At 42.5% G+C, this 27,232-nt stretch overlaps 1 protein-coding gene across 1 annotated transcript in view; it reads right to left on the bottom strand.

The window, feature by feature from the left end:
- The window catches only part of kcnh1a (potassium voltage-gated channel, subfamily H (eag-related), member 1a), a 257,744-nt gene that overhangs the window by 205,259 nt on the left and 25,253 nt on the right, over window positions 1–27,232 (bottom strand). Inside the window, exons 3-5 of the mRNA XM_078230547.1 lie at window positions 15,959–16,065; window positions 8,714–8,842; window positions 3,187–3,305 (exon numbers count right to left, since the gene is read on the bottom strand). Of these exons, the coding sequence (XP_078086673.1) occupies window positions 3,187–3,305; window positions 8,714–8,842; window positions 15,959–16,065 (355 nt within the window). The remainder of the gene's footprint in view (window positions 1–3,186; window positions 3,306–8,713; window positions 8,843–15,958; window positions 16,066–27,232) is intronic.

Here is a 27,232-nt window from a genome sequence, read left to right on the forward strand (position 1 = left end):
CAACTGCGTCTGAGATGTCCTGGCCCCACTGTGGCGGGGTTCTTCATGGTGGATGAGGCAATCCAATTATATCCTCGTTGGCATCACCAGCCAGACGAGCCAGACAATTCCATCCTGTATCTAACAGTCTTTTAACTGGAATAACCGGCATGCACTGGAAACAACTAGAATAATTGGGAAATCCAATAGGATATCAGTTGGTGCTCATTTTTTGCCAGTCAATAATGATTGTGGACATTTGTGATTTATTGTGAACAGTTGACTTAACAGGGAAATGACCGGCTGGAGTTTAGACACTCTTATTCTCCATATGTAATGTATTAGCATGGATAGAGGATTGGTTAACTAACAGAAAGCAAAGAGTGGGGGTAAATGGGCGTTTTTCTGGTTGGCGATCAGTGACTAGTGATGTGCCTCAGGGATCAGTGTTGGGACCGCAATTGTTTACGATTTACATAGATGATTTGAAGTTGGGGACCAAGTGTCGTGTGTCAAAATTCTCAGATGGCACTAAGATGAGTGGCAGAGCAAAGTGTGCAGAGGACGTTAAAAATCTGCAAAGGGATAAAGATAGTCTAAGTGAGTGGGCAAAGGTCTGGCAGATGGAGTACAATGTTGGTAAATGTGAGGTCATTCATTTTGGTAGGAATAACAGCAAAATGGACTATTATTTAAATGGTAAAAAATTGCAGCACGCTGCTGTGCAGAGGGACCTGGGTGTCCTAGTGCAGGAATCTCAAGGAGTTGGTTTGCAGGTGCAACAGGTAATTAAGAAGGCAAATGGAATTTTGACCTTCATTGCTAGAGGGATGGAGTTTAAAAACAGTGAGGTTATGTTGCAGCTGTATAAGGTGCTGGTGAGGCCACGCCTGGAGTACTGTGTACAGTTTTGGTCTTCTTACTTGAGAAAGGATATACTGGCACTGGAGGGGGTGCAGAGGAGATTCACTAGGTTGATTTCGGAGTTGAGAGGGTTGGCTTATGAGGAGAGACTGAGTAAACTGGGGCTATACTCATTGGAATTCAGAAGAATGAGGGGAGATCTTACAGAAACATACAAGATTATGAAGGGAAAAGATAAAATAGAAGCAGGGAAGTTGTTTCCACTGGCAGGTGAAACTAGAACTAGGGGGCATGGCCTCAAAATAAGGGGAGCAGATTTAGGACTGAGCTGAGGAAGAATTCCACAGATTCACACAAAGGGTTGTGAATCTGTGGAATTCCCTGCCCAGTGAAGCAGTTGAGGCTATCTCATTAAATGTTTTTGAGGCAAGGATAGATACATTTTTGAACAGTAAAGGTTATGGTGATCGGGCAGGTAAGTGGAGCCAAGTCCACGAAAAGATCAGCCATGATCTTATTGAATAGTGGAGCAGGCTCGAGGAGCCAGATGGCCTACTCCTGCTCCTAGTTCTTATGTTCTTATATGATTCCCTGCATGCTGTTTGTCACATACGTTTAATATAACAGTAGTCTTCCCCATTCTTGCATGTAATTAGACTGAAGGGATTGGACTTTCTGACCCTATTTTTGGTGGACAGGAATGGTGGAGGGCGCAGAGAATTGAGGAGGAGTTCCAAAACGGCTTTTATGCCGGCGGGATTTCCCCACTTGATGGTTCCCTGCACCCGACCATGATCTAACAGGGTTCCTGCAATGCAACTTTTTATATATTTCATATAATTAGCATGCCTCCCACTGTAACATCTCACTAGATTACAGAGTCTATGATTCTGCCCCCCCCCCCCACCACCACCCCCCCCCCCAACCACCACCACCCCCCCGCAACATGACATCAAAGTCAACGGTATTTACACAAGGGTTTTTAAAAACAGCAACTGGTGGCCAGAATCCACTGGGAGCGCGCAGATAAGTTTAGCATCCAGTGGGAGAGGGTCATGGGGTGTCCCCTTGGTAGTGCCCCCTGGCAGTGCTGGAGACAGTGGCAGGGGGGAGATCTGTGGAGGAGGTGTCGGATTTCCATATCTGTCGGAGAAATTCCATGGTGGGGGAGGGCTTTTGCTATTTTTATCTTCTTTACATTGGAGCGCCCTTCCAATCTGTCAGGAGCTGAGGTTGCTGACGGGGCAGGTCATGGGACCTGCCCCCTCACTGTATTTTGTGTAAATATTTAAAAATATGGCAGGAAAAGCTGGCAGTGCCGGTGGGCTACACACTGCTATTCTGGCCTGAGTTCATGCTCAGACAAAAAACAAAAAAATTCCACCCTGAGTTTGTATACCCTTTCCCATGTATTTTGCCAGATAATTCTGTGTTATGACATTGTACAAACTCTTTCCCATGCCTCCAGCCAGGCAGTCCAACTGTCCTCTATTTTACACAATCTTAAAGATGAGATTCTTCCCTGCAATTTTTTAAAATCTCAGCATTTGTTCTTATACTGAAAGCATTTACCTGGAAATGGGATGCCCTGAATTTAATTTCCCAATGTTTTGCCCTCTAGGGACCTGTCAGTAGATCAAAGGTTGGGTAGCAGCATCAGAATCGAGGGTGGCGAGGTTTATCAACGCCATTGTCCTGGCACAAAGCAGCGGTGACTATTTCTCCTGATGGTGGATCTGATGAAAGCAAAGAGGGAACTGGAGGATGCTGATACAGCTCCCCGGCAATCAGGTTCAACTGTTTCCAACTGGCTCCAATTTGTGGTTGGCAACTATTTCAGCCATTCTAGTTAAACTGTTTTTCCCTTCTATCCAGTTTCCTAGTCAATATTAATCCCTCAACCAACATTACTAAGAACAATTATCTGGTCACACCACATTGCTATTTGTGGGACCTTGATGTGTATAGAATCATAGAAACCCTGTAGTGCAGAGGGAGGCCATTCAGCCCATCAGGTCTGCACAGATCCTCCGACAGGGTGTCTTACCCAGGCTCTATCCTCCTGACCTACACATCTTGGGATACTAAGGCACAATTTAACATGGCCAATCAAGTTAACCTGCACATCTTTGGACTGTAGAAATTGGATGCCCTGTTTTCTCTATTACAAGAGTGGCTTGCTTCAAGATTGGATGTACAGTGCTCTGGGACATCATGAAACACATTGCATAAATACTTTGTCTTTTTATTGTAATTGTGAGATGGATACATGCATGTATGCATTTGTGAAATCCCTGACTTGTTTGACCTAATTTTACAAGCATTTTAATGTTGTATTCTCACCTCAGCCAGCCGTGAGTGTTTATGGACACTTTCTCCTTTATGCACAGTTGGAGCAAGTTGCTGTAGAACACCTCTGCTGCTTGTGAGTGCTCTTGTCAGACGGGCAAATTTACCCCAGCCTACAAATACATCAAGCAGTTTAAAAAGTGTACCATCCACAACAAAACACAAGCAAACTGTTACACTCCTTTACAATTCAAGTATCAGTACATTCAGTTGTATTTGCCAACCAGGTTCAAATCAGAGCAAATCTGTGGCATTTATCACAAATAAGTCAACTATTTCTATTATCCCTGGAAATCAGAAATAGAAAGCATCTTTTTTGTTCTACTTGAATGGTTGTATAGAGAACAATAAATGATGGAATTAGACAAAAATGATTGGGAAATTACTATTTGTGTCCTGGCGTTGTTCCACTATTTTTTCAACAAGACGACATGAAACTGGATTGCATAGTGAAATATTGATTTGCATTTCTAGAATGCCTTTCATGACCTCACGGCATCCCAAAGCAGTTTACATCTAAAGAAGTAGTTTTGAAGTGCGGTCATCGTTGGGAGGAAACGTGGCAGCCAATTTGCGAACAGCAAATTCCCACAAACAATAATGCGATATCGACCAGATAATCTGTTTTTATGATGAGCTTGTGATGGCCCATGTGCTTTTGGAAAAGAAAAACGTATATTTTATGTGAGGGTGATGGTCCCTTTAGGAACTAGGTTGTTTTTGGAAGTTGATTTCTTGTAAAAAAAAGGTTTGCTCCAATAACTGATGATGCGACCAGGCTGCCTGGGAGATAAACAGTAAGAAAACAAGTGTCAACAGGAAGTTAATTATAAGGGGTGTAGATTGTATGTGACTCTCTTTTTTCAATTAGTTTGATTTTGGTTTTTAATTTAGAATTAGATGCAGGGAGCAACTGTTTCAGGCTAGATTCAGTTGAAATGCTGTGTGCTAGTTAAAAGGGATTAAAAACTTTGTTAACTGACGGACTCTACTAACAGTGAGTTGGATTCCTGGGATAGCCCAATCTGGAAGAGAGAAATAAAGAGTTTATAGATGTAAGACTTCTGAGTTGAAGGATATTAGAACCAGGAAAGTTCTGACCAGAGGTAGCCATGCTTAAGATGATAACGATGCTTGTGTTGCAATGGGACACTACAACAATGAGATGGCTGGACGAGATTTGAAGGGGCAACTTTGCTGAAAGTAAGTTGAAGGCATCGCTTATACGAATATTTGATGTGGAGATGCCAGCGTTGGACTGGGATGGGCACAGTAAGAAGTCTCACAACACCAGGTTAAAGTCCAATAGGTTTATTTGGATTCATGAGTTCGTGATTCCAAATAAACCTGTTGGATTTTAACCTGGTGTTATGAGACTTCTTATGAATCTTTGAAACAGTCTTCAGATACCAAGTGGTTAATCTTCCAATTTCTGAGAAGTTCTGGCTTAGGTTTCGGTGGGTGTAAATCAAATGGATTTAGAAGAAAATCTAAGTTAAAAAATTCAGTTTAGAGTGCAAGTAACTGTGTTCATTATACTTTTAATATCTTTAACATAACTGACTAGGTAACACTGTGTCATTATCAGTATTCAAGCTATTTAATGTTTGTGTACTAAAATTCTATTGTTTTAAACCATGAACCCTGCGGCTTAATTCTTTTATTATTAATTCTTTTAATAAATACCTGGGATTCTGGATTTCCAAAAAAAAGGAACTACTGAGATCAGAGAGTTAAAACCTGGCTTTAGTGAGAATAGTTTTATTCCATGTGGATTTCATATGCTGGAGTTTCAGTGGGAATTCTGCCACAAAGGACAGCGCCACCCAAGATTTTTTAAATTAATGGTTGCAAATTCTGCTGAATGCACTGACCTGACTTTAACTTATGCTCAATTGTATTGGCATATAGCTTTTGATTTATTTTGCTGTGTTGACTGATGCTCCGCAATAGTTGGAGATTTTGATTGCTGTGTACAGATATTAAAGTAGTTTGGGACATTCTGTGGCAGTCAAAAGCACCATATAAAGCAAATCATTCTTTACAAATGTGCCTAGGTGTTAATGGTCACTGGTAGTTCGTTTTTAATTGTACGTGCAGCATTTTACAATTTTTTAAATGCATCTCCCAGCAATGAAGAACATAGGTGCAGGAGTCGGCTGTTGAGCTTGTTTCAGTATTCAATTAGATCATGGCTAATTGTGGAGGTTACCTACTTTTGACCCATATCCTTCAAGACTCTTGCTCACAGTCTTTGTCTTGAATATTGTAACTAACCCAGCATTCACAGTATTTGGATGGAGAGAGTTCTAATCTTCTAATATCTTTTGTGTCAAGAAATGTTTTGTAATTTTATTGCTAAGATGTCCAAAGATGTGCGGGTTAGGTTGATTGGCCATGCTAAAATTGTCCCTTAGTGTCCTGAGATGTGTAGGTTTGAGGGATTAGTGAGTAAAATATGTAGGGATATGGGGGTAGGGCCTGGGTGGGATTGTGGTCGGTACAGACTCGATGGGCCGAATGGCCTCTTTCTGCACTGTAGGGTTTCTATGATTCTATGATCTATGATTCTAAGTGACATCACTTTACCTTTAAGACAATGCCATCTTGCTCTAGACACCACCACTAGAAGAAAGTCTCTCTATATCCCCCCTATTACTTGTCATTTTAAATATCTCAAGGAACTAGAGGGCAAGTTTATGTAACCTGGCCCACTATTTTAGAGTCAATAATAAAAGCATTAGAGATCTTGTTTGCTGGTTGAAGCTGCAGCAAGAAGACAACATCACCTCTTTTAGGAAAGTCTCTCCCACTTAAGTTCATCACAGGCTCTTAACTGAACAGATTTCCACTCCATCTGACGAAGGAGCAGCGCTCCGAAAGCTAGTGGCGTTTGCTACCAAATAAACCTGTTGGACTTTAACCTGGTGTTGTTAGACTCCTTACTGTCTTAACTGAACAGCAGTGGATCAAGGAGGGTGGAAGCCTGTCCACCAAGAGCTGACACCCAATCTGAGATTAGCAGCTCTACTGAATAGCAGGGCCACCGGGGAGGCTACAGGTGAGTGATGGCTGGAGGGCAAGTTACAGGGGAGGGAGTGTTGAGGAGGAATCGGCAGCAATGGCAGTGAGTGGCACTCAGCAGGAATCCCCTTTCCCAATGCTGAGTCCCATGATTCCTCCCTCACCCCCAGAAATCCACAAGCAACCTCACATGGGTTCACCTGTGATGCTCCCCGCATGGCAAGCCCCCGCCTGCCATTGGATTCATAGCAGCAGCAGTGGGATGAATGCCTGGTGTGGCCATAAAATGCCCACTTAATGGCCTTAACAGGCAACGAGGCAGGAAGGTTTTCCACTGACCTTCTTGCCATGGACTTAATCAGAGTGGAGACAGTAAGGCGGGGACCCACCCTCCCACTTGATTAAATGCCCCCGACAGCAAACCTGCCATGGGAGAAAGATATTGAATTTTGCCAAAAGCTGGAATGTTTCAACCCTACAGGAATGGGCTGGCAGGTGTGTGGCACAGGATTTGCTGGGGTGTGTAAAACCAGGTGTGATGGCAATGTGGTTCCGTATCCTTCACCTACACACCTCTGCTGTTGCCCAACTCTTCTGGGGCCAATTGAGGCCCTTAAGTGGCCAATTAATGGCTCCTTCCTGCCACCACACTGAGTATCTAGTAAGGCCAATAGGTGTACCCTGGCAAGCTGACAGCAGGCTCAGGGGAGGGTCTTCCTGTTTCAAGTACCCTGTGCCCCACCAAGACCAACCCCAACAGAAAGCGCCATCTCTGCTTGTTTATTCACTCAGGCCTTCTGATCGCCACTCTACTTACCTGCTTCCCCGATCTCCATCGCTACTCCTGGTCCACGACTGACTGCCTTCCAGTGGTGCTGCTGGGACTGAGGACTGCCAGCCCTCTGATTCGCCGGCAGTTCTTGGAGGCAGAGCATCCTGCCACCTCCCCCCGGGGGGGGGGGGGGGATATTATTATTTTAATAAACAAAGATTTATATTTATATTAAAATTACTTTCAGGTAGCTGGAACTTGGTGTCAGCTGTGGCTCATTTGGTAGCACTCTTATTACTGATTCAGAAGGTTGCAGATTCAAATCCCATTCCAAGGTCTGAATTAGGGAGTCACGGCATCAGCAGCACTCCTGCTACTGACCCACCGGACTCTCACTCCACCCACCACATTTTACAGGTGGCGGGCATGTCTCATGTCTGCCCATGGCCCAACTGAGGTCCTCAACTGGGCATTTAATGCCCAATTGAGGGCCCCATTCCACCACCAGGCTGTGGGAGAGGCCTATGTCAAACATGTACTTGTGTGCATGTAGGCTGCTGGTCAGTGAAGACATTGGGGTAAGAGGGGGTGATTCCTTCCCGAGCCCCTGTGCCAATTGGAGGCCCTCCCCACAGTATTGCCTCCCCATGTCCACTCTTCCTGGTCAAGTGGCGGCAGGCTCCCCCTCAGAATTTACACTGGGGTGCAGAAATCCACTCTCAGTGTATAGTCCAGGCCCAGGAATTTAGCACAAAAATGAAGGGTAACACGCCAATGCAGTACTGAAGGAGTGCTGCACTGGCAGAAGTGCCATCTATCGGATGACATGTTAATGTCAGTTGATCCTATGACACAATTTTGAAGAATAGAAGAACAGTTATTCCACTGTCCTGACCAATATTTAATCCTTCAATCAACATTACAAAAACAGATTATCTGAGCATTGTTACATTTCTGTTTGTGGGAACTTGCCATTCACCAATGGCTGTCTCCTTTCCTATTTTATAATACAGTAGTTAGGTTACTAAAGTACATCACTGGCTGTAAAGTGCTTTGAAATGTTCGGTGGTAGTGAGAGGCACTATATAGAAAATGCAAGACTTTCTTTCTATAGTTCAGAAGTATAGTGATAAAAGTTTCTTTTGGACAGAAGTGTAAAATTGAGGGATAATGAAGCAGCAACCCGTGTAACCCAGCATGTTGTAGATCAGGCTGCAGATTCACTGTTGTTAGTTTTACCTGGCTTACTGTAAAACAAGCTGCTGATTTGCTAATGCCTGTTTTGCATCACCACCCAAAATGTGATTCCACACCAACAAATTTCATTAGATTTCATCCATTTTAATGATAATTGGCCAAAAGAAACACAAATCAGGGCTACTACACAGTAAACTCAATTTTCAGCTAGTTGCATGGGAGATGCAAATGTCCTCATGTCTTATCAATTTAACCATGTCTAAACTTTCTATCAATTGAAAGCATTTTCCTTTTTTCTGCCATTATAGCTATGTTAGGCTAGTATATTAAAATAAAGCTTTTCATCAAGTACATTAAAAGAAATTTACTTACTCGAATAGATTGCTACAATCTCCATTTGTTTTGCCTAACAATATAAATGCTGGAACATGCAGTTATTCATTTATTTATTTATTTTCAGAGTACACTCTGATGTGATGTTAAACTGAATTAAGATTATTACAAAAGTGAAAAGGGCCAGAACAGTACCTTTGGATGACTCATCTTCAATGGGTTGCTTGAAAGCTGTGATATCGCTGAAGGTGCAAAGAAATAATACCACCTTATCTTGTTCATTTCGAATTGGAGCAATTTTCACAAAGAACCACACTGGCGTCCCTTTCACAAGAAAAAAGTATTTATTTTAAGATGTCAAGTATATGCTTCATTTGTGCTAAATGGTATTACACAATTTGAAATGGCTGCAATCTTTAGTAAGAATTAATTCTAATAACATCAGTTAGACCATATCCAAAACGTAAACAGATTAAAGTTTTAAAAAAAACTCTTAAATTAAGGTATCTTAATGGAAGTAGATTGGTACAAACAAGGATACATATACTCCTGGACATAAAATTTAATTTCTTCCATGTACATTTTTTTTAGCAGACTGATTTTCCTGTTAAATTCCTCTCTGTGCTACTTGATGTAGTCATTAACTAATTTATTTTAATTGTGCTAACAACGGTGTCAAAGGAAATTAATTACCACAGATGGCATGTAGACCCAAGCACAACCTTAGAGTTCTAATCTATATTAACAGGTTTCATTTTGAACAAAAGAAAACCAGCTTGATAAAGTATAATAAGGCTTATTTATTTTGAGCGCAAAGAAAACAAAAGTAGGTTTGAGGAAAGTAAAGTTATTAATAGGGAATAGGTACAGAGGAGATGTCAGGGGTAAGTTTTTCACTCAGAGGGTGGTGGGTGCATGGAATGGGCTGCCAGCAACGGTGGTGGAGGCGGATTCGATAAGGTCTTTTAAGAGACTTTTAGATAAGTACATGGAACTTAGTAAGATAGAGGGTTATAGGTAAGCCTAGTAATTGCTAAGGTAGGGACATATTCGGCACAACTTTGTGGGCTGAAGGGCCTGTATTGTGCTGTAGTTTTTCTATGTTCTAATAGGAAACACAAGTCAAGTAACTAAAAGGAAACAAGTTTTGATGAACGATTCCGGTGAAATGATAACCTGTCTGCTTTGGATGAGTTTTTTTTTGCATTTTCTGTTTTTATTCAATTTTGCAGCATTTTATTTTAAACCAAACAAACTTCCTGGGAACACAATATTAATCTGTTGAGGAAAAATAATGCTACAAAATAGTTACTACAAAATTGCATTGAACTAAGATTACTATGGAATTACTGTCTCTCATAAAATAGGTTATTCACGTGCTTTGTTCATACAACCAATTAGCACTATATCTAAAATCTAGTCTTATATTTTTAAGAAGCAGGAGAGTGATATTCAGTAATAAAATAACCTGTTGAAATCAAACATCAATTCATGCTTTAAATGGTATTAAAATATTTTGAAAACCTGCTATCGCAACAGCTATTAAAGAATCAACGCCACCGGTACAGAGTTAATTCTAGGTGTTGTGGACACTGGAGAGGACTTTAAAGGTGCAAACCTGTCATGATAAAGTTACTAAAAGAAAAAGTTGTAGTGACGGAACCATAATTTGGAAGTTACTGATGCACAATTTTAGACACACAGGCTATTTCCAGGACACTAACTGGTCTCAGTGCTAGGCCCCGAAGGTGGCAGGCAGGAAGCATAGGCATATTTTCAGCCAGATGTATGCCAACCACTATGTTGGTAAAGAGAATCATGCAGGCAGCAGGAATACATTGAACAGATTCAACCACAGCTTGCTAATAGCAGATCAAATCAAGCCTGATGACAATTTTGATTTGGACTTCAAATTGGTATAGGCCAGCATATAAAGCCTATACTTTGCTCTGTTTGTGTTATCTTTGGTGCAAAACAAATCTTTTGGCCATTAATCTATAATGAGAAGAAGTCAGTACAAAAATAGTGTGCCAAAGTGTGCCCTGCCCGAACCAGTTAACATGCAGGCAAGCAGTATACAAAGTCCATGGTGCCTGCTGATTATAATGGTCCAGAGATGCAGCCAGCTTTATTGTGCTACCCACTGGCTGTACATCAATTGAGGGCAGCTATTAGCAATGATTACTCTACTTAAAGGCAGCAAGCAGCTCTTAAAAGGGCAATCTGAGCAAAAACTCAGGAAGAAGCTGATGAACAATCAATTCAAGGTGGAAGTGAGAAAGCACACATTTCTCTGATGCTACAGTGAAGGTCCTGGTGCAGGCAGTGGAGAAGAGAGAGACATCCTCTTTCCAGGTATCTTCTAGGTAGGCAGTAGGAAGACATTGTTGTGTGCAACAATACCTGAAACACTGTAATAATCTGATTATAGAGCTTTCCTCTTCACAGAGAAGTGCACCACTTAAAGCCTCATTAATTACCAACATTGATAGTATGTACAAGACTTCATTTTCCCCAATACCTTACAATCACTGCACCATACTTCACTAAACCTCTTTCTATTCATGCTGTCAGACTCACTGTTATTATAATCTTCACTTAGCCACAATGCACATCTCTCACACAGATGGCAGCCACACTTTCCAAATGCCTCACAGCACTGTCATCAACAGACACCCTATTTCTTACAAGGAGATGTCACACAGAACACCTAACAATACTGTCCCTGGATGAGGAAGTATCCCCCACCTACAGACCCTCTCCCCCCCGCTGGAGGGAACACACTTGCCATCGCGATAAGGGGCTGAGTGAAGGCTGTGGTAAGTGGCAATGCTAATGGAGATGAAGCACAGGATTTATTCATCTGATTTTCTAGATCTCTTTCAGCTTCTTCTGCACCCCACCAAATCTGCATGTTAAGCTGCAGATGTTTTCAACATTTAATGGTTCCTCTATGCTGTCCCTCACACTACAAGCTTTCCCTTATCCCTCTCTTTCATTTCAACTGTTGAGAATGTCAACACCTCTAAGCCAGTGCAGAAAGAGAATATTCACTCACTTCACGCCACTGCACCCTTGGACTAACCCAACAAATCAACGCTGTCTGCATTCCCTGCAGAAGAAGTGCCTTAGCATCCATGGCCTTATTAAAGTTGACTACATTTACATCCTGTTTTGACTGAACCTTGGCTCACAGATTCCAATACTTAGCCCACTCCCGATGCCTCCTCGCCATGGTATACTTTCCAGCAACTGCCCTGCCAAAACTGTCACACTAATGGTGTGGCCTTTATCATACTTTGTTCACAGACCTACTTTGGCTCTTGGACCCCAACAATCGGTGACCTTGCCATCAGCCATTTAAGACCATTCTCTGGAATCTCCACCCCAAATTCCTGAATCTTCCTTCCTCTTTCTCCTTTAACACCTTCTCTAAAACCACCCACTTTGAACAATGTTTTGATCACTTACTCTATTACCTCCATTTTCTTGGTGTTAATTTTGCCTGATTACAGGCTGTGAAACATCTTGGGTCATTTTTCTATGTTCATGATACCATACAAATGCAAGTTCTGGCATTGCTTGTGTTTAGTAGGCAGGAGCAAGAAGTAGTGTTAGTCAAACAATGAGGTTAGAAAATAGAAACAAAAACATAAATTGCTGGAAAATCTCAACAGGTCTGACAGCATCTGTGGAGAGAACACAGAACTAACACTTCCACTCTGGATGACCCTTCATCAGAGCCTTCCTATCTTGACTCCATCCTCTCTCCTCTTGTCCAGACGCTTCCCACCTACATCCACAATTCTTCTGATGCTCTACGTCATATCAGCAACTTCCAGTTCCCTGGTCCAAACTGCCTCCTCTTTACCATGGACGTCCAATCCCTCTACACCTCCATTCTCCACCAGGATGAGAGCTCTCTGCTTCTTCCTCGAACAGAGGCCTGACCAATCACCATTCACTTCCGTCTGACTGAACTTGTTCTCTCACTGAAATATTTCTCCTTTAACTTGTCTCACTTCCTCCAAATAAAAGGTGTGGCTGTGGGTACCCGCATGGGTCCTAGTTATGCCCGTTTCTTTATGGGATATGTGGAACATTCCTTGTTCTAGTCCCGCTCTGGCCCCCTGTCACAACTCTTTTACCGGTGAATTGATGACTATTTCGATCCTGCTTCATGCTCTTGTCTGGATCTAGAAAAATTAATCAATTTGCACTTCAAATTTCCACCCCTCTATCACCTTAACATAGTCCATCTCTGACACTTCCCTTCCTTGACCTCCCTGTCTCCATTTCTGGCGATAGACTGTCCACTAGTATCCATTACAAGCCCACTGACTCCCATAGCTACTTCAAATAACTGCAGCTCTTCACATCCTACATCCTGTAAGGACATCATACATTCTTTCAGTTCCTTAACCTCTGTCGCATCTGTTCTGATGATGCCACTTTGCAAAATAGCGCTGTCGATATATCTTCGCTCTTTCTTAATCATGATTTCCCACCCACTGTGGTTGACAGGGCTCTCAACTGTGTCTGACCCATCTCCCACGCCACTGCTCTCACCCCCTCCCCTCCCTCACAGAACCAGCATAGGGTCCCCCTTGTCCTCACTCTTCACCCCACCAGCCTTCGCATTCAAAGGATCACCCTCTGCCATTTCTTCCAAATCTAGCATGATTCCACCACTGAATACATCTTCCCCTCACTCCCCCTGTCAGCATTCCACAGGGACCATGGGCTCTGACGAACGGCCATCCAGACTCAAAACATTGGCTCTAATCTCTCTTCACAGATGCTGTCAGACCTGCTGAGATTTTCCAGCATTTTCTGTTTTTGTTTCAGATTCCAGCATCCGCAGTAATTTGCTTTTAGGTTACAAAACAGTGGCAGTCTAGTAATGATGTTATTTAATCCTGAATAGAATTTATTCATGAGGCTCCTGTCTATTTTAAATAGGGGCTTTTCTCACCCAGATTAATGTCCTATTGAACATCTGGCCAGCTACAAGTGAACTGGAGGAAGACATTTTTGAGCACAAGTGGGATGGAAAATCATAGAAATCCTACAGTACAGAAAGAGGCCATTCGGCCCATCGAGTCTGCACCGACCACAATCCCACCCAGGCCCTACCCCCATATCCCTACATATTTTACCCGCTAATCCCGCTAATCTACGCATCCCAGGACACTAAGGGGCAATTTTACCATAGCCAATCAACCTAACCCGCACATCTTTGGACTGTGGGAGGAAACCGGAGCACCCGGAGGAAACCCACGCAGACACGAGGAGAATGTGCAAACTCCACACAGACAGTGACCCAAGCCGGGAATCGAACCCAGGTCCCTGGAGCTGTGAAGCAGCAGTGCTAACCACTGTGCTACCGTGCCACCCCATAAAATGAAAATTATTCCTCCACCCTACCAAATAGCTTTTATTAAATCAGGATCTTGGTAGCCATCAGGGAAGAGGCCTGCAAAATAATGAGAGGCAAAGACAGGGTGGATAGTCAGAGACTTTTTCCAAGGGTGGAAGTGTCAGGTACAAAGGCGCACAGGTTCAAGGTGAGAGGGGGAAAGCTTAAGGGAGATGTGCAGGGGATGTTTTTCATACAGAGAGTGGTGGGTGCCTGGAACGTGCTACCAGAGGAGATGGTGGAAGCAGAGACATTAGCAACATTTAAGAGGCATCTGGATGGGTACATGAATAGGGATGAAAGAGAGGGATACGGACCAAGTAAGGGCAGAGGTTTTTTTTAATTTAAGGCATCATGGTCGGTGCAGGCTTGGAGGGCCGAAGGACCTGTTCCTGTGCTGTACTTTCCTTTGTTCTTTGAAATTTATCCGTTTATAGGTACAAGTTGGACATTCTCAGTATCAAGATTCACCCATTTGCTTCTTGGTCAGAAAATCTAAAATCACTTACTGCGAAATAAAGGTAGGTCACTGAAACATTTTCTTTAAGTTTTCCATCATAGTTAAGTGGAAAACCAACAAAATTGAATCATTTTTATGAATGTAATTATCTTGGTACTAACCTGTTATTAATCATTCTGGCCAACAGTATGAATTGAATTAAGATTGCCCTATACCACATATATCATTTAATTTTAAATCCTTGCTGAAATAATCCTCATTTAACTTTTTGCAATATAAACATTTTATTTATTGTTTAATGTTCATAGTTGATCTCCCATACATGAACAGGACCACAATTGCTATTACATTGGTGTTTGTAACGTTTGTGGTGTCTGCATGACTGAGAGAAAAGGGATCACAAGTGAGACAATTGACAATGCTGTACAAAAGTAACCTTAAAATTGAGGATTCTAATACAATAAACAAAGTTTAGTAACCTCCCACTATGTCTTGAGTTCTCTGCCTGTAGGGAGGTCCTTGGTGATTATTCGTCAAACCATGGCAAAGTGCCATGATTTTTATTATGGATAGGACATAGAGGCAAGCCAAAATCTGCTTCAGCCAGATGGGGTTTGAACCTTGTGCTGTTGGCATTCTCATACTGCATATTCCACCTAAAATTCTGGTATTCCTCCATGTGTCTTCTTGTGACAAACCCCATCCTTTCTAAGGTATGTTGAAAGGTCACACATCAACTAGCAATAAGAGCAACAGAATGCTACATTAATATTAACACAATTGATCTGAAAACAGCAGCTATCCAGAGTTCAAACTGAAGACTGAATTTACTTCACGCTGTGACTCACACACAAACATGAGCTCCTCTGGCAGCTATTTTCGAATGTTAGGAGAACTTGGTTGGCAGAGTCAACAAGCGGGATTTTCTGGCCGCACTCGCCCCAAAGCCAGAAAATCCTGCCTGAGGTCAGCTTTGCACGGTCCAGGTCCCGCCCGCTATGCTTCCCGTGGCAGGCTGGATGGGATAATTCCTCCCAATATCTCAAAAGGCTTAAACCCAAGCTAATAAAGAGGGTAAAATTCAACTTCGGTAAGAGCACAAGACAGAGCTGGAGTAGCCACCTATACATATCCCATCCAAGTTTTCTTCCCATTTAATTTGGATCTCATCCCAAAATATCCAGCTTGGCTTCAGTTTGTTCAAGAATCAGATGGGCAACCGTTACCAAGTTATTCTCACTTTTACACTAATGCATATCTGGAATTGCTTTGCATTGATGCAAAACTGTTTGGTTACTACTTGGTTACTCATTTACTAAAACTATGCTACTGAAATATCAGTAAATGCTGCCCTGTTACACTTTGGTAACTAAATATAATGCAAGGCATCTTGCAAAGTACATGTAAATAAAAGAAATGAATATTCAACATAAAACCAAACAAAATAGCCATTTTTAAAATCATACCCTCACTCATTGTCTACAGCTCCACTGCAGCTAAATCTACATAACAATCTTTTGGTGTCACAAAAATAAATTCTGAACAAAAGGTTTTTACTTACTGTTCTTTTTGTACATTAGGATTTCAAATGAGTTTATTTCGTAGTTTTCAAATGTCTGTTGTACTTTTTCAATTGTTTCTTTGTCTGTTAACTCCCCAAACATGAAACTGTGAATATAAATCAAATTAAAAATTACATTTATTGGTATAAAATTTTCTTTTTTGTTTCAAATCGCTGTAAACTGGATTTTATATTCAACATTGTAATTTTGCAGCTTAATTTAAAACTTCTAGTTAACCTTCTCCAATGCCAATGCTAAGCACACTGTACAGTGTAACAATGAGCTGCACAGAACAGGAAAATCTAAGTTGAACTACTGTTCTGCGCTGATTCTGCTATCTCTTGGTAGATGCTATGGGAACTCAGCACTGAGCAGTGGCTAATCCAGGAAGAAAAGATCTGCAGGATTTCCTCTCCTAATGGCTGCTGAATAAAGGTCACTGGAAAGTACTCCTGCACATGTTGGGTGAGGACAGAGTCAGGCTCAACACCTGATGTCTGCAGGGTTAAGAACCTACAGACATTTGCTGTCTAACCTCATATATAAAGAATGATTATTGCTGGACTAGTGATACCCAACTGAACTTACCTCCTTCCAGAAAGATGAGCAGAATAAAAAATAGTGATCCCTATTCTATCATTCTTCTATTTAATGAAATAGTTGCTCCAGCCTCCAAATGAAAATTCCAAACTACAAGCAATTTGCTCCAAAATTCACAGAAACCATTCCTTTAAAGACAGAACATCGCATGTAGGAAACAATAACAGGGGGGGGGGTCTCCCTTATCCCACACCCAATCATCAGCCCTTCCCCCCTTCTTCCCGATCATCAGCTCTTTCCCACCAATCATCGTCCCCATCTCCATCCCCTCAGCAGTCATCACCGGCATCTCCATCTGCCCCCCGGCAGTGCCAACTGTGCCAACGGACAGTGCCTGGGGCCCATGCCTGGCCATGTCCATCTCCCTGGGAGCTATGCCTACATTTACATCCTTAGGGGACCTCCATGACAGGTTCACATCTAATTGAACCTGTTGTAAACTGCGCCCACATGACATCCCGTCAGCGCAGTGTCAATATGGCGGAGGGTCAATATCTGGTGAGGGGATGGGTTAATGATATTAAAATTTATTGAAATGCATGTAAAGCGGGTTCATGCCTTTTATGGGCGGGAGCCTGATGGCATCATTAGCGAGGGGCAGGGAAGATGTGAGATCGCGATCTTGCCAGCGAGAACTGTGACTTCCGGATCTTGAGCCCCCTCCAGCATTTACATGGACGTTGAGTGTGGGTTCAGGATCGCCTCCCATTTGTAATGCTTCAGCAGTAATCACATTTTCAGTTGCTCAGCCTTTCAAGCCAATACACGAAAATTGTAATTTTGATGGCAGCATAGTACTAATAATATTAATTCAGTTCACTCATGCCATCAGCTGTGCAATGTCAATGCTCTGAGGAATTCATCAATACTGATCAAAAAAATCAATCAGAAGGGAAGGAACAAAGAAAAAGGTTATCCTAATTTTAATAGTTCATTTGCAAGAGTTCTGAAAAATAATTTAAAGAATAGAAAATTCAACACCAAGAAACAAAAAGGGTTCCAAGGTGATTGATGTGGTGTTGGAGGTATTAATGATGTAGGTAGGCAAAAGAGACAATTATTCCACAGGGGATCGGGAAATCCTGAAGGATCACCCTGGAAAGAGAGTGGGCGCAGATGGTTAGGGAATTAATTCCCAGTGTCTGGGTTCAAGGACATGGCAGCAGTGTCATAGGATATCTAATACCCTCACACAGGTGGTCAACATGCAGCCTCCACATATCTCCAGCTGTTTGGCTATGGCAGGAACATCACAAACACATTCTGGTTCCTCTCTTGCAGGACAAAATGGCACATAACAGAAGGAAGCAGAACTGAACCGATGGGGGGCAAGGATGCTTGCATCTTCTGAATCTTGGTGAGGAGATGGCTCTCAGCATCATGAGACTGGCTGCAATAGAGCCCGTGCCATCCGGCATCATTAACATTGAGGATGATACTATAATGCTGTCTTGTGCCCTTTCTCAATTCCTAGCTCACCCTCATCATGCTATCTGGCATGGTACAAGCTGCATGCTTCCCCCTTCACTCACCTCTCTTCCCTCACCCCAACCCTCCTCTTCTGATTTTCTGCTTTCAGACAACTAAAAACTGTCACCTGCCCAATAACAGTAGCCAAAGAGTGGGAGAGAGAGTACAGCGCTAATGAAGAGACTCTGTCATTTGATCTGAAACTTACAGCTACCAGCTCAGGAATAGTCACTGCCATGGTCTGGAGGGAAGAATGGAGTTATTAGAATGTGACGAATCATCAGGGAACAACTGGCCTGAGGCCAGGCCAGGGGGTGGAAGGGATGGCTTGCTAGGTCACCAGAGACAGAATTTTGCTACAGAGGACTCGGCTAAGATATTGATGAGGTTGTGTACAGTAAAGTGTGGATGAGCTTACACACTGAGATGCTGGAGTCATTAGCTGGCCTGTCAGAGAGCCTCCTGTCACTGTCAAGGAACATGGAGGAGTCCAGCCTCAACATAGCAGAGGGTATTATGTATTCTCCACAGTCTCTGAACCTCTTCCTGTCATTCTGTAGACCCAACAGCATTGTTTGTGCAGCTCATGTACTTGTTGTAACCTTTGTGTTGATAGATCACGTATTGTTCTATCCCTATGAGGATGTGGCATCAAATGCAGGAACTCACCACAACATCACCAAAAACACTCCAGAGTATTTCCAGACACTTTGCCATTGCAGAAGTTCTTACAAATTACCGTAGCTGCAATTTGGTTCCTGGATCTAAAAGGATCACATGCAGGGTCCATCTAGCAGCTTCACACATGATGTTTTTGGGGTGACTGCCCAGGCAGCATGGTTTTGTGAAAGGGAGGTCATGTCTCACAAACTTGATTGAGTTTTGTGAGGAAGTGACAAAGAAATTTGACCAGGGCAGGGCAGTGGATGTTGTATACACGGACTTTAGTAAAGCCTTTGATAAGGTTCCTCATGGCAGGCTGATACAGAAGGTGAAGTCATATGGGATCCGAGGTGAGCTGGTAAGATTGATACAAAACTGGCTTGGGCATAGAAAGCAGAGAGTAGCAGTGGAAGGGTACTTTTCCAACTGGAGGTCTGTGACAAGTGGTGTTCCACTAGGATCAACGCTGCGGCCTCTGTTGTTTGTAATATATATATAAATGATTGGGAGGAAAATGTAGGTGGTCTGATTAGTAAATTTGAAAATGATGCAAAAATTGGGGGAGTAGCAGATAGTGAGGAGGATTATCTGAGGATACAGCAGGATATAAATTGGCTGGAGACCTGGGCCGAAAGATGGCAGATGGAATTTAACCCGGACAAATGTGAAGTGATGCGATTTGAAAGGTCTACTGCAGAAGCAAAGTATAAGTAAATGGTAGAGCCCTTAGAAATACTAACATACAGAGGGATCTAGGCGTGCAGATCCACAGTTCCCCGAAGGTGGCAACTCAAGTGGGCAAGGTAGACAAGTAGGCGAATGGCATACTGGCCTTCATCGGTTGGGGCGTTGATTATAGGAATTGGAAAATCATGTTGCAGCTGTATAAGACTTTGGTTAGGCCGCATTTGGGGTTCTGTGTATAATTCTGGTCGCCACACTACCAGAAGGATGTTGATACATTGGAAAGGGTGCAGAAGAGGTTTACCAGGATGTTGCCTGGTTTGGAAGATATAGACTATAAAGAGAGGTTGATCAAAGGATCAGAGGACTGTTTTCATTGCAGCGTCAGAGGATGAGGGGGGCCTGATAGAGGTTTACAAGATTATGACAGAGTTGGATTGAGTGGATAGTCAGAGTCTTTTTCTCAGGGTCGAAGGATCAATTACTCGAGGGCAAAGGTTGAAAATGAGAGGGGGAAAGTTTAAACGAGATGTAAGGGGCAAGTTTTTCACACAAAGGGAGGTGAATGTCTGGAATGCGCTGCTGGAGGTGATGGTGGAAGCAGATTTTATAACAATGTTCAAGAGGCATCTGGATAGATACATGAATAGGCAGGGAATAGAGGGAAAGGTACCACGTAGAGGCAAGAAAATATTAGATTCGAAAGGCATCTGTGTCAGCACAGATTTGATGTGCCGAAGGTCCTGTTCCTGTGCTGTTCTTTGTTCTTAATTCTCTGCCTGGATCAAATTAAGTATTAATAGCCCCACTGGCCAGTGGAGCTATTTGACATCAGGTTAGCTTGCATTCACAATCCTTTTGCTACATGTTGGACATGCCCACATATGTAGCCTTTTCCTGATAGAATGTCATGAGCCACGCAGAAAGCAATTGGAAGTGTCTCCTCCTACCCAGGCCAAACAGCGCCAGGCCTCCACAGTACCATTTCCAGTGGTGTTCTGGCAATGAATACTGCACTCTCCATTTTTGACCAATGGGACTAGCTTACTCTTGCTCTTGTTCTTTTTGTCAATGCTGGCACTCAAAAACTTCCAATAAGCATTCACAGCATGATCAAAGCCCGTGCCTCCATTCCCTCTATTGCATAAAGGCAGCAAGAAATTATTTTCTCTGTGATCACAACATAGCGATTATTAATATAGTCTATTAACTTCTAAAATGACCACACTTGCAAATATATCAAAAAGTATGTCAGGTTTGTGTCTCAGCAGTTCTGCTGCAAAGAGCAAACGTTCCAAACAATTCATGTGAACTAGTAACTTGGCTTTGAAGCTTAGTTATTGGCTGAGTTACTGATTATTCATTTAACACCTATGGATAACTAAGAGTACCAATCGTCCAAAAAACCAATCTTCCACGTAGAATAATCTGCACTCTGTAGCTACCTTGTATGCAGCAATTTCTAATGTGTGCTACCCAATTTTCCCACTTCACTTCTGCCAGAAGATGCAGAAAAGGAAACCAGGAAAACATGGATCTGTTAGCTTTACGTGTGTTTGGGGGAATTTATTGAAATCTATCATTAAGGCCACAGTAACTGAGCACATTTAGAGAAATACGAGTATTTTTGAGAGCCAAGATAGATTTGTAAAGAATAGGTCGTGTCCAATTAATCTAATTGAATTTTTTTGAGGAACTAAGTGCCCTCCACCCCACTTCAATCACCTCCCACCCCCTGCCGATCATCCTCAGCATCCCCTCTCCCCCCTGGCCAATTATACCCAGCACTGCCCCCCCTCCCCACCCCCAATAAAACCCACCCTCCCCCGCAATGTTTGCTGCAGTGAGTGCCAGGAGGCACTGCCAGGGCACTGTCTGGCCATGTTCCTCTCCCCTGGGGTTATACTGATCTTTGTGTCCCTGGGGGATCTCCTTGAGAGGTTCATGTCTGAGTGAACCTGTTGTAATTTTATTTGAAGGTGTTGTAATCAGGTTCTCGTCCATTATGGGCATGAACCTCATTACGTCGCCAGCGAAGAGCGGCAAAAATCGGAGGTCGCAATCTCACCGGCAAGATTCATGATTTCCGCTTGTGCCAGATCTTGAGCCCCTGCTGGCAATCTCGAGGTCGGAGAGTGCGGACTCAAGATCCAGCCCAATATTTCATTGTAATTCATTGTCACCCTGGGACATCATAAGGTGCTATGCAAGGTTGCAAGTCTTTTTATGATTTTTTAAATCGTTTTCATCATCTACAAGTGAGATGGTGGACAGCTGGTTATTGGGACATATGCAAGGTATTGGGGTAGCTCTCCCTGCCTGTGTGGGGAGTGTTTCCTTCCAATGATTAGATGAGACTGGAGACTCCTGAGGCTTTATATCTGCTAATCTAGATCTCTCTGCTTTATTGTAAACAAGCTCAGAACCCTAGTGTTCTGTGCCACTCTGATGCTCCTGCACTAGGTGCAATTTCAGAACTACATGTCATTCTATTATCATGGGTGTATGTAAAAGATAGAACCAATGAGATGCATCTGTCATGGGGAAAACTACAGGTTTGATTCAATTATATTACATATTTTAAATGGACATTGCGTGGAAGATTGAATTAGTCTTGTAAAGAACTACATTTTTGGGGAGCAGTTCAGTTACATACCTCAGTGATTTTTTTTCTGGGTTCTTGCTTCAGCAGAGACTGCCAGAGGCAAAGCCACGGTTATAAATAAAAAAGATTTGCCTCATAACAGATTTAACATGAAATGTTTCCTGCATTAATGTGAGACTGGATCATTCTTCCTTCACTTACTCTGAAAGGAGGAAAAGCGGGACGTATTCTTGAATGTCAACTGAACAGCTGAGTGCCAATTTGGGAACCTCTCATACCTGGCACGTTTCGCCCAGCACATTTCACATGGGGGCATTTTTAAAAAAATTGTTAAGTGAGTGAATCTCATCTCAGCAGTGTTGCCAGTGCCAGTGGGAAATTTTACCCTGGCGATAGCACTTAGAATTCATTGTGGCCAATATCTTTTGCAAAAAGTTATTTGAAATGATTTAATGCATCAAATGAGGATTGTCCCCAGGTCTCCCGTGCAGCAGGCAGAAGCTCTAACACTGAACCAGCAATGCTCCAATGGGGCATGGTGGCATGGATGAAAGGGTCACTGATGATGTTTCAGCCACACAGCAGCCTTAAAGGTACCACTCAGGCCTTGTTCTGGGATAAATAACATGTGTACTCATACACAGCAACATTAAAAAAATTAAAGGAACTACACATGAAAGAAAATGAGACAAACACAGCAGCCAAATCTTAAGGGAACATTCGTAACTGATATGCCCACCTATTTGATAGTAGCAGAACATGTGACAGAGGAATGTGAGAGAACATTTAAATCTAGGCACTGCCACATGTTCCATACTGAAAAACCGACTAATTAATGGAATGTTCAGATTAGTTAAACACAATGGGCAAAATCTTACCAAGAAATGGCAGAGTGTTGGTTTTCTCTCCAGATCTTACCACACACTTTGTCTCAAAAATATAGCTGCGCATGTTTCATGCTGTCATGTAGGGGGGCAGCGACTCAACACACTGGCAAAGCTAGCTGCACTGAGATCGGAGTGCCATGTTTAAAGGGTGCCCCCATCAGAAGATCAATAAACCTCCTCCCTAGTCCATCATGGAGGTCTCGGGTGTTCCCCCCCAATTCAAAGTCAGCATTCATCACCATCCTCCCACCACCCCCTCTCTCCCCCCCACAATCGGAGCTGGAACTTTTTCTCCCATCGAGCCCCTTTACCCCACGCCAACAGTCAGTCCCCTCCCTCCACGAAACATCCAACCACTTACCCTCTTCTCTTACACCCATTCAGCCATTTCCAGCATCTGCAGCTCCCACGTCACTCCCAGCCACCACCACATACAAGTGAAACCCTCCTCCATGACGCTCTCACTGGGGTCCGCCCTGCCACTGCCCCAGGTTGACACTGCCAATTGGCATGGTACCAATCTGTGTTGGGGGATACCAGGGGGCATTGCCAGGTCGCTGCCTGGCCATGACCCTCTCCTCCAGGGGCTATAATTACCTTTACTACCCTGGGGGGATCCCCACCAGTTCACGCCTGGGTGAACCTGTTGTAAATGGCACCAATGTGACATCACGTTGGTGCGGTTTGAATATACAGCTAGGGAGGCGTGTTAATTATATTTAAAGCTATTAAAACATATTTAAATCAAGTTCACACTTGATGTTGGCATGAACCTGATTACGTCGCCAGCGAGATTCACAAGTTCTGGGGTTTCACCAAATCTTGAGACCCACCGCCTTTCCCGCAGACAGCGAGCATGGGTTCAGGATCATCCCAGTGGTATCTATCAAAGGGATTCACTTGTAAAGAGGCAGAATCTGGATTTCTAAAATTAAGTGCTGGCTTCCTTTGAGTAAAAAATCCAGTTGTGGGAATTTAGAGCTAAGGAAAAAATAATACTTAGCAAGAAAGATCCTCAGGAAACAACGACCATAACATGGTAGAATTTAGCATTTAGTTTGAGAGTGAGAAACATGAGCCAGAAACAATTGCGCTAAACTTAAATAAGGGTAATTACAAAGGAAAATGGAGTTGAGGCTGAAGATCAGCCATAATCAACCTGGAATACTGTGAACAGTTTTGATCTCTTATCTAAGGAAAGATATTTTCGCATTGGAGGCAGTCCAGAGAAGATTCACTAAATTGATCCCAGGTATAGAGGGATTTTCTTCTGAGGAGAGGTTGGGCCTGTACTCATTGGAATTTAGAAGAATGAGGGGTGACCTGTGACGATACTGTGTCTTTAAGAAATGTATTTTAATCAGGTTTCTCTATAGGATGTTTTGAGCAGTCCCTGGCGTTTTGTCAGACCCATTTGGTGTGCAGCCAGTATTCTCTATTGTTACTGAAGCTGTATAATTGACATCATGCCTGTTTTAATCTGAACTAATGTAGTGTTCTGTTGTTTCAGTGCTCCCCTGGGATTGCAAAGTAGAGCTTGATTGAGATGACAGACAGGCCAGGTCATATGACTGGAAGCAGCTAGGTTTTCACAAAGACTTCCAGTGTAGTTGCTTTCAGATACTGCTTGGAATTGAGAGAGCGAGAGAGAGAGAAAATGTCTCTTTTTTCCCCTCTCTGGAGTTGAAGATTCTGCTATCTGAGTGTTGCTGTTTTGGAAGCTGCAGAGAGAGGGGTATCCTTTCCTATCTCTGAGGTCTGAAGACTAGAAACTGCTAGAGATGAGGATTATTTCTCCGTTTTGCTGCCTTAAGGATATATTCTTCTCTGGAACCTGGTCTTGGATTTTTGTCCAGAGTGTTAAAAAGCTGCAAATCTAGTATCACATGAGCATACGCGTCTTAGTGCTAACTAATTCTGAAGAAGGGTGTATGTCTATGGGATATTGTTTTTAAATTGGAACAACAGAGATAGCTGGCTGTTAAGAATTGTATTGTGTCATGCTTAAGTCTTGTAATTGGTAATAGTTTGCTAATTCTTCTTGTTATATTCTAACTGTGTTCTTAAATAAACTTTGTTTGATAAAAGATTCCTAGTGGGTCACCTGAATTGAATCATAGCTGGGGTGAAACACCTTATGCTCACCAATGCCAAAATCAAATGTAAAATCTAAAGTCTAGGCTAACTTCACAAAACTTCTTGAAATTTCTGACCTTGGCCTTAACAAACCTTATTGAGACATTTAGGATTCTCGGGGGGGGGGTTTGACAGGGTACATGCTGAGAGATTGTTTCCCCTTGTGGAAGTGTATAGGACCAGAGGACATAATCTCAGGGTTGCCCATTTAAAACAGAGATGAAAAAATTCTTCTCTCAGAGGGTAGTGAATCTGTGGAATTATTTACAGCAGAAGCTTGTAGAGACTGAGTCATGAAGTATGTTCAAGCCTGAGATAGACAGATTTCTAATCAGTAATGGAATCAAGGGTGTGGGGATAAGACGGGAAAGTGCAGTTGAGGATTATCACATCAGATAAGTCCATGGTCTCATTGAAAGGCAGAGCAGACACGATGGGCTGAATAGCCTACTTCTGCTCCTATGTCTTATGGTGTTACCCACTAGATGGTTAAACATAAAAAAAGGTTGAACAAATTGGTACACTGTAGCTTTCTTTGTCTGCATTACAATGTACAGATTTAGCCAAATGAAACTTAGAATAAAAAGAGAAAGTCTATAGTGCCTTTCAATACCACTGAACTTTGCAAACCAGTGAAGATTTTTTTGAGGTGTCGTCACTGTTGTAATGTAGGAAACACAGCAGCAAATTTACGCACATCAAGCTCCCACAAACAGCAATGTGATACTGACCAGATAATCTGTTTTTCTGATATTGATTGAGGGATTAATATTGGCCAGTACATCATGGGTAATTCACCTGCTCTTCTGCAGAATAGTTCACCAGAGAGAACAGATGAGGCTTCACATTATGGTTTCATCCAAAAGTCAGCACCTCTGAAAGTGCAGCACTTCCTCAGAATTGCACTGAAGTGCCAAGCTCGATTTTTGTGCTCAGGTTCTGGAGTGGGACTTGAACCCACAATCTTCTAACCCAAGAGGCAAAAAAGAGTATGGTCAACTGAGCCACAGCTGATACACCAAAGCAAGTGGTTTGAGAAAGGTATATGATAGTAAAAAGATGAGAACCTAAGGTTAGGCTATCTGGGAGAACTATCTATCAGGGGCTATTTGAGATAGGGACTGAGACAAAGTAAAGGAAACCATTTTCTTGGTTTATTTCTGTAGTTTGAAAACTGTTATATTGAAAGATTGACCTGCATGTGAAACAGCATAATTCTGACATTATAAAGGAGACATCTATCTTTGGGAATCATGCATGGCGGGATATAGTTTACAATATAGGTCAGTAGCCATGGATAAGTTCAGGACTAACATGTGAGTAGATGGAAAATTCTCCATTTTCAGAATGAGTGACATGTAAGCTAAGTATTTTTTTCAGCCTTCTATTTTAGAATAAGGCTTTCTGTATAAACAATGTGGTTTAGTTAGGCACCTAGAGATTGAAATGTTGCCTAGTCAAGCATGTTCTTAGAATACTGCAAGTAAAGGAGGCAATTTTTTTATTTTCAGCTGTAAGGGATAGTGTAGGGATGATTGGGTGCTCAGAAAGTGTGCGTGTTCTCAGATAAGGAAAAAGGGTGCATTTTCATGTAAGTCTAGACTTGGAACACAGTTATTAGAACTTGGTGCTAACCTAGACAACCTCAAGTGGTAGGAAGACCATTCTAGATCTATCACTTCAAAACCTTGTTAATGGATTGTATTTGTCTTCAACTGGCTATGCTATTGGAATAACCACTGATCGGAATTTTCCAGTCATTCACGCCAGATGAAGGTAAACACCTGGCAAGCGTTCTCCAGCAGCGGAGATGCAAGCAAACAACAGGATACCCTGTTGACAGTGGTGGGACTGGGAGATCCCGCCTCTGGCCAATGGTGGGCTGCCTCTGCTGCCACGAAACATGCTGCATGGGTACATGCTGCAGAGGTAACAAACATATACATGTTAAAACAAGGCTTCCTTTTGAATGTTACAGACCAAATCTAATATAAATCATTTATACCTGTTTTATTCACGCATGCTACAATTAACATGTGTTGTGCCTCAAGTTACTCATATATCAGCCATATTAATTTTTGAAACAAAGGTATCTAAACTGTATTTCAATAAATTAATCCTATCCATCTTCTCTAAAGAACCTATTTCACTCGCTCATTGAAATATGGCCTGAATTTTCAGGATACTGAGCGCACAGCACCCATCATCCAGACAGTCAGTGGGGAACT

Source organism: Mustelus asterias, chromosome 15 (assembly GCF_964213995.1).
Source record: "Mustelus asterias chromosome 15, sMusAst1.hap1.1, whole genome shotgun sequence".
In the NCBI taxonomy this organism is placed as follows: Eukaryota; Metazoa; Chordata; class Chondrichthyes; order Carcharhiniformes; family Triakidae; genus Mustelus; species Mustelus asterias.